General features: G+C 47.2%; 1 protein-coding gene across 9 annotated transcripts in view; it reads left to right on the top strand.

Moving 5' to 3' along the window:
• The window catches only part of CDK5RAP2 (CDK5 regulatory subunit associated protein 2), a 159,955-nt gene that overhangs the window by 125,587 nt on the left and 25,672 nt on the right, over positions 1-8,696 (top strand). For all 9 annotated transcript variants that reach the window (XM_015570625.1, XM_006773982.2, XM_006773981.2 and 6 more), the window contains 2 exons: positions 4,531-4,579; positions 7,081-7,253. In XM_015570625.1, coding sequence (XP_015426111.1) covers positions 4,531-4,579; positions 7,081-7,253 — 222 coding nt within the window. The remainder of the gene's footprint in view (positions 1-4,530; positions 4,580-7,080; positions 7,254-8,696) is intronic.

The raw sequence follows: 8,696 nt of genomic DNA, 5'->3' as shown, positions 1-8,696 counted from the left end.
CTCTGCTCTTTATTCACTTATCAATTGAATACCAAAGAGCCGCATGTGGCTCACGAGCCGCGATTTGCCAACCACGGAACTAGGAGGTCACTGTTCAATTCCCAGTCAGGGCATATGCCCGGGTTGCGGGCTTGATCCCCAATACGGGTTGTGCTCCTGCTGCAGTCCCTTGCTCGTTCAGCCACCCCCTTGATTTATTTTTCTGTTTTTTACCTTGACAAGCCCAGGTCCAATCGATGATTTTCATCATTGATTTTCTATTTCTCCATCCCTTTCCCTTCCTCTCTCTGAAATCAATTAAAAACAAACAAACAACAACAACAAAAATGGGCTGAGACCCCAGTATAGATCAGGAACTGGTGTTGCAGTCCCAGGTTTCCCACCATTTCCTTGTGCATGGTACCTCCCAAGACCAGTAGCATAAATCGGGATGGCAGTGTTTGTCTTCAGGGCTGTTTGAGTAAGCCCTGGTGAAGGTACAAAGAAGATGAAATAGTCCCTTTTCTGAGCATGCTTGGCAGGTGCACCAGGGTTAGCCACATGAGTAGACAGCTGCTGGATCCTTCCCCTTGGCTCTCCTTGGCCTGCAGGGATGAATACATTTCTTTTAAGGCCTTACACCAGTGGTTCTCAACCTTGGCTGCACATTAGAATCACCTGAGAATCTTTTTAAAAATCCTGATTTCTGGCCCTCATCCTGTGGAAATTCCGTTTCTTTGTTACTAATGTTGTGGCCCCAACCCATAACAAATACATATTGTTTTGTGATTAATCACTATGCTTTAATTATGTTCAATTTGTAACAATGAAAATACATCCTGCATATCAGATATTTACATTACGATTCGTAACAGTAGCAAAATTACAGTTATGAAGTAGCAAAGAAAATAATTTTATGGTTGGGGTCACCACAACATGAGGAACTGTATTAAAGGGTTGCAGCATTAGGAAGGTTGAGAACCGCTGCTCTAGATGATGATGATGATGATGATGATGATGATGATAATGATAAAGGTGAAGCAATGAGGAAGGCTGGTCATTGTCAAGTGCTTCTATATTCTGGGCATTGTGCTTAGCCTATGAGGTACTTTTTAGCTTCATTTAATGAATGGGGAACAGAGAGGTTGATTTTCTTGCTCAGGGTAACACAGGAAGTGACAGAGTCTGGATTTGAGCTCAAACATTTGCTTCCACACCCTAACCTCCTGACCACCATGGTTTCGTGAGTCTCACACTCCTGCCACATTAGGGGTCTTGGTCAAATGTTTCTGTGGGTCAGGCCTTGCATGTCCCCACTTTTGTGACTCTCTTCAAACCAGTTCCTCTTCTAGAAGGCTTTTACTGCCTCTCCACTTCTAGAGAGTCTGTCTACCTTCTAGGAAGCTTTCCTTGTTTACCCCCGAATAGAGCCAGTTTGTTCCTTCTCTTTACTGCTGGGCTGTTTGTAGCACCCAGCTGACAGTCACATCTGGGCTTATGATGCAGGCCATGTGCTGGGATGGAAAGAACCAAACCTTTGGACCCAAACCGACTTGAGTTCACATCCCATTTGGGTCAGGTAGGAGTTGCCAGGCTGTGATATTTGATCTTAATTCTGCGTAATTGGTCGCGTTTGAGCTAGGGAGTACTGTTTCAAAAGAAGCTTTTTAAATGGTGGCAGTGTACAAGGATGGATCAGTGCAGAGAGGAAACTGGAGATGAGTCAATCAACTACACGTCTGTCCTGCATAATAATTCTCTTGCTTGTTCACATATGGATTCAGTAACTACATGTCCTTCCATTTGGGAAGATGAAGTCCCTTCGCTGGCACACAGCTTCCGGGGGTAGCAATAAGACTTACCTGAGAGATGGGAGCAGTAGTGTGCTCATGACAGTCTTCCTCCGCGTTTGGAGTAGCCGGATCGATGGTATCCTGTGATCTGCATGCAGGCAGTTTCCACCAAGAAATTCACTGCATCAGCCGTAATGATCGCCATGTGAATCCCACTATAGCAATTTGTCATTTGGTTTTAAAGAACACTGTTGTGATAGGGATCAGGTGGAATGCAATTGTGGCGTCATCACAAGCCCCTCAAAGGATCTCTTATTTGAAGAAGAAGAAACCATTGCCGCTGGTGGCATCAGGCCACTTCCTTCTTTGGTCATAAGTTTTGTTAGAAATTGAGAGGTTTTTGATAGTTTTGAGATCAATTTGTGAATGCCTAAAATCTGCCCCAGACCAAGGGTCCCCTGTCCCGAGAACTTCCCGAGGAGTGAACGGTGCCCATAAAGAACAATGGTAAGTGTGAAGTGGGAGTGACTGCTGGCCAGGCCAGTGTGTGTAGATCACTTAGCTCGTTGGAAGGCTGGGCTGCAGCAGATGGCCCCTCCTCGGGGTCTGTAGGGCCCAAATCTCATCATCTGCTGAAAGTTGGTGAGCAGCCCCAGTGCAGGTGGGAGATGAACGCTGAGTTGCTCTTTGGATATGCAGTTGTCCCTGCCCGTTCGTGGTGGTCTTGCAGCCGGGACTTCTAGCCTTGGTCTTGGAACCTGACCCAATCAAAAAGAGATTCCCTCTTAGAGGAGGAATGTGGAGAACAGAGATGGAGCCCTTGGGAGCATCCACCATGGTAGGGGCCAGTCAACCCCTCCCGGGAGCCCAAATAGCATGTCATTGCAGGATGTAAGCGAGAAGATGGAGACGTGGATGTGTGGTGGAGATGTGTGGGAATGTGTCTGTGTCCCTTGCTAAACAGGAACCTCCAGGAAGGGAGGTGAGAGTGTGCATTGGGCAGAGTGAGAGTGTGGAAGCAGTAGACCTCCTTGATTTTCACTTGTAAAATGGAGATACTGACACTGGGCCTGTAGGATGGTTGTGAGGCCTGTTCTTTAATATCAGCGGTTATTAAAGAACCATCCTCAGGGCCCGGCTCCTGATTGCTCAGGCCTGTCTTATTCTGGTGCCCACAGAGCCCTGCAGTAGGAGGTGACTTTCAAGCACAGGGTATAGGGCTGTGACCTGCGGCCCAGTGGCTGGCATGGCAGGTGGAGAGGGAGCCCTGGCAGCCCTCCAGCCAGCTTGCGAGTTCATTCGTGGGAACCATAGACAGAAAGCAAATGTGCGAGTCTCCAGGGAGCTTTTCCTGGGGCTGTGGTGTTGTGAACTCTCCTTTAGGAGCCGTTTTGAAAATGGTGTGTGTGGGTGTAGTTTAATTGTAGGCTCATTTTTCAAGTACGGCTATGGAAGGGTTTGTTTTTTCTTTAGCCACACGTTAGTTTCTTCAAAGAGCTCATCTCAGTCTGCAGTTTCCAGAGTTCTGAAGTATTTTTCAAATAAAGTTGTTAGTCTCTTTGAAATCTGGGCTCAGGTGCCTCCTTTCAAACAGCAAATGAGGACCTGCAGGAGAGAGAGGAGGCTCTTTTGCCCAGCTATGCTTTGTTTCATTTTGCTTTCTTTTGTCATCCCCCTGTTGTAGACACTGGCTTCTTCAGCGGTAATCATATACTCCTTTCCCTAGTAATCCCTCTTCTGAGAGCCTTTCCTTAGGAAACAATTTAAATGCAGATAAAGCTGCATGCACAAAGATGTTTATTTCATTTTTTTTTTTATAAGAGTGAAAAATTGGAGATGACCTAAATGTCAAAATGGGACTGGCAAAATTGTTGTATGTGCATGTCTATAATGGTATATTAATGTGGTCATTAAAAAGGATGTTTCTAAAGTACATTTAGTAAGAGAAATGCTTATAAGTATGAAGTGAAAAATACAGTCATAGTATCCTATCCTCATGCCAAAATGCATGGACAAAGAATAGAAGAGACTGGATTCAGTGACATGTGCGTAGTGGGTACCCGAAGGATAGTGATCTTTTTCTTGCTTCTGTTACCCATTCTATCCTATATAATAAAAGGCTAATATGCAAATAGACCAAACAGCAGAACAGATGCTCAACGTAGGAGTTGCCCCCTGGTGGTCAGTGCGCTCCCACAGGGAGAGTGCTGCTCAGCCAGAAGCTGGGCTCAAGGCTGATGAGCACAGTGGCAGCAGTGGGAGCCTCTCCTGCCTCCGCAGCAGCGCTAAGGGTGTCCAACTGATGGCTTAGGCCTGGTCCCTGTGGGGAGCGGAGCGAGCCTAAGCCATCAGTTGGACATTCCCCGAGGGCTCCTGGACTGCGAGAGGGCACAGGCTGGGCTGAGGACTCCCCTGCTTCCCCTGCAGTGCATAAACCTCGTGCACTGGGCCTCTCATTTCCTATAAAGAGCATGTATTCTGCTAGTATCAGAGTTTTAGAGAAGGACCGAGAACCTGCACCTCTCCCACTGCCTTTAGCTTTCGTGCTAGAACTGGAACGGTCTTGCTAGAACTGGAACCCAAACAGTATGAGGAGTCGTAGTCTGAACCATGTTCTTGGTAATCCTACTTTAAATACCCGGGGTGGCTATATAGAGTGATTCAACAGATGGAATAGTGTCTCTGCAAACATGTGAGCAAGAAATCATCAGGGAACACCTTTTAAAAATGTTTTTCTTCCTGTTATTTCTGCTTCTAGGAAAATCGGTAGGAGTGGACATGAGTGCCCAGAGTGAGCTGACAGAGAGGTGAGTGTGTAGTGTTGGCGAGAGGCCTGCAGGGGCGGTTTTTCTGCTCCCTCCCCCTAGTAGTTTCCTGCTTCTTGTAAATGAAGCATAAACACCCGTGGAACTGAGCATGGCCCCTAAACCAGGGGTCACGCTGTGTGTCCTGCAGCCTTCTTCCAGTTGAACAGGTCACTCTGCCAGGTGCTGTGACCCAGAGGACACATTCCTCCTGTTGGCACCTGGTACCTGCAGAATAAATCCATTGGAGCCCCTTCTTGGTCTGACCCATCTTTCCTTTCCATCATGTATCCCAGGCTTCTCTGACTGTTGTTCTCTTGACCAGCGGTTGCCAACCTTTCGGACCTCACGGACCACCAGTTGGCAACTGCTGCTCTAGACCATGATGGCAGTCAGTTCACATGGAAACGAACTGCCTCCTCCTGACACCCCCTCTCTCCACTGCATTCAGGATCAGTTGTTCTTCCTGTAGCACTTGACACATAATTACATTACAGAACTTAGCACACGGTATTGTAATACTTCTGCATTCATCTTTTACTCCCAGATTCCTCAAAAGAGGAAAGCAGCTAGCATTAACTGGGTATTGGTATGTGTCAGCCCCTGCCTAGGCATTCACTTCCAATAGTTCTGGCCTTACAAGGTGAGCTTTATTATTCTCATTTTTGAACGAGGAGCCTGAGGGTCAGAGTTGCATACTTGCCATTAAGAGCAGAGCTGAGATTTGAACTTGAGCCTGTTGTACTCCAACACCAGGGCTGTTATTATTATTCCACATTGCCTTTGAAGGGCAAAGACTGTGTTTTTAATACCTTTATACCTGCTCCAACCTCAGGTATCTGGCATGTAGTTGGAATTCAGAAAATGTTCACGGACTAAATGGATTGCATACTCTCGTAGCTTGCCTCTGGGCAACTGGAAGTGTCAAGGTCTTGCCCTCCTCTGTTTTCTTGGTAAAGGTTCTGAATGCTACAGGGCTATGAGTACTTCTCTCCTCTTTGGAACTACAGCCCTTTTGGTTCCTGGGGGTAAAATAAAGAAATAGAGACCAGTCTGGGGTGAAGAATGTATTTGGCATCGTGAAGGCCACCAGCAAGCAGGCAGGGAGGTGATCACTGCTCACTGGAGGACATTTCTATCACTGTTTCTGTAACTTTAGAGGAAATACTCCTCTCCCCCTGCAGTATTCCCAGTTCAACCCTCCACTTCCATCCTTAAAATAACAGATCACACCCCATTGGCAGGCTGTAGGAGGGTAAGGAAGGCCTCCCAGACCGGAGACAGTCTGCTGAGATCTAAAGGATGAGCATTGAGGGCTGGGAGAGTGTCCACTCTTGATGCACGGGAGTTGTGGCCCCTTAAGCAGTGTGGCTGCTGCATGAAATATGAAGGCTGGGGCTAGAGAGGCAGGCAGGGCCTTGTTGGGCTTATCCTCAAATACTGTGTTAAGAGTCCAAAATTTGTTCTGTAGGAAGAGGGGAGTCTTTGAAGGAGGGTGAGCTGGCATTACACATGATCAGATTTGCCATCTGAAAGGCAACGGTGGTTCTTGGAGAATGGGCGGAGGGAGGCAGGGAGCCTCCTCAACCATGTGTCACCCTTCCGTTTCTGACAGGCTTGTTTCTTTCCTTCTATTCTACCTGTTTGAGCTGTAGGCTTAGCACTCACAGGGGCCTCTCCTTAGCTAATTAAATGGGGGCTCTTGGCCCGTTCCGCACTTTTGCCAGGCAGCGGCAAGCCCACGCATCCATCACGCTGTCTGAGCAAAGGTGCATCTGGTGTTTACCTGTTAATGAATGCATCGCAGCTTTGGAGTCCTTTGCTCTTGTCTGAGTTTATGAATAATGAGACAAGAAGTAATAGGAAAAAGTGGGAGAAAAAAAGAGCTTAAATTAAGGAGCTTATCTATAATGGAGATTCACATGGGCTTTTTACAGAGTTCAGGATGTTTTTCCTCATGGCTTAGGTTGCCTTGGGAAATACAGGTTAATAACCAGATGATTGCCAGAATGGAGATACTGAACCACAAGGGTTTTGAGGTTTTTAAACCCCTAAGGCCACTTCATGAGTTTGGGGTTGGTCTCTCTCATTCTCCTGGGTCCTCGAAGGCAGGCAGACCTGGGTTCAAATGTGAACCCGTCACCTGGGAGCTGTGAGACAGCGGGCAAGTTTATATGGGGCTCAGGCCCCCCAACTCTAGGTGAGAATCCTACTCCCTACTTCACAGGGTTTCTGCGAGGACCAAGTAATGTAGTTCATCTCAAGTGCCTGGTATGCCATGGACTGATGCCCTCTCTCAGATCTCTCCCACTCAAGCCAGATGGTGGTGCTCACCCTGCTCCAGACCCAAGCCCCAAGCCCTTGCTGTCTTCTGAATGTCCTTGCTGAAAATGCTCCAGGGAAGCAAAGGGGCTCCAACACAGCAAAGGGCCCAGGAATCATGTGTTCTGAAGGCATGGTCCTGGCTTGGGATCTCAGATTTCTGTCTCTCTCCCATGGTCAAGGGTTGAGGAAGACAGCTTACCCTACCAACATATTCTACCTGAATCTCGTGAGCCTGCGGCCTCTCACGCATTGTCTGATGGTGAAATGTCCGAGAAGTCCTCCTCCTCACAAGACCAAAAGCAAGACAGCGAGTCTGAGAGGACTTCAGTTTTGGTGAACAATTTTTCTCAAGGTAAGCTAAGCTTTACGAAGCATTTTAAACACAGCCAAGGTTTCCTGGTTTAAACAACAGTGTGTCATCTTGCCGTAGTAAGCAAGAGTGTGGTGACATTTGAATATTTCTTTGAGGGAAGGAGATTCTGGGTGGGCCAGAGCTGGTCACTCAGAGTGTCATTTATCACTGGGAAAAGCTGGGGTTGCTGACAGTGTTGGTGACTGGGGAAAAGCGATTTTTGTTTTTTAAATGATGACTTATTATATGACTGGCTATTTCCTTGCTCTTCTAAGGAGGCAGGCTGGAAACTCTGGTTCATTTCCTTTGTTCCTTTCAAACTCTTCCTAAGGCAGGGGCAGTAGGAAGACTCTTCTGCTTTGAATTGTTCAGATGCCAGAGATCACCTACCCCTGTTAGGTGTTTTGTAATTCTGTAAGTCTGCTGCGTTTCCCTTTCGTGGAAGCCCTGGCCCCCGGGTCAGCCCCTTGCCCTGCCTCTGATCGTGGAGCCATGGGCCCAGTTGGCAGAATCAGCCTCCCGAGGCCCCACCTGCCCCTAAGCCCCCCTTTACCTCTTTGGTATTTGCAGTCTACGTTACATCCTGTTGGGGTTTTAGGTAGGGCTTAGTGTTTATAATTCAGTGTATTTCAGAAGTTCAAGGAACAGTATAGACCAGAACAGATAGACCAGGAACTGGCACTGTTTTCCTATATAAGGCCAGAGAGTAAATATTTTAGGTTTTATGGGGCATTTCCTCTTGGTTTCAATTACTAAATCCTGTTGTTGCAGTAAAAAGCAGCCATAGATAATATGTAAACAAATGATGTGGTTGGGTTCCAATAAAACTTTATTCACCAAGTCAGGGGTGGGTGTATTTGACCCAGGGCTGTAGTTTTCTAACCCCTGGTATAGACTCTGGACCTCAGCTGACTTCTTCTGGTCTCTCTTCTAGCGGGTTCTTTGCAAGGAGCCCAGAGTGGACCCAGAGAACAAGTCAGACACGGGCATGTCCTTGCTAAGGTCCTTTGTTGACACCTGATTACACAGCAAAATGGTTTTCAAAAACTTTACATCCTTTTTTTTTTTTTTTTAAGCAACAGAACCTCCACTCCTCCTTCCCCACTTTTTTTTTCAGATGAAACTTCACATGTGGGTCCAGTATGTAAGGCTTTGTCCCCATGGAGGCCTCCCAGGCTCCCCTAGGACACTCAGGTCCTGAGGAGCACAGTTTGAAAACATACCTAGAGCGTGAAGTACACATGTGTGATGTAACTCGGGTCTCAGCTGGGGCCTCCAGTAGCTAGCCCCCTAGATTTGCTTTCTTTGGGTTTCTGGCAGTACCCCGCTATGATTTTTGTGTACGATTTACCTTCTTCTAATTTCGGTCAGACCATGAATTGTTTGGTCCCCAGTAGCACTCCTGCACTGTCAATCCCTTTCCCAGAAACCCCGGGACCATAG

Source organism: Myotis davidii, unplaced genomic scaffold (assembly GCF_000327345.1).
Source record: "Myotis davidii unplaced genomic scaffold, ASM32734v1 scaffold964, whole genome shotgun sequence".
NCBI lineage: Eukaryota > Metazoa > Chordata > Mammalia > Chiroptera > Vespertilionidae > Myotis > Myotis davidii.
This window is presented reverse-complemented; position numbering and strand designations above follow the sequence as displayed.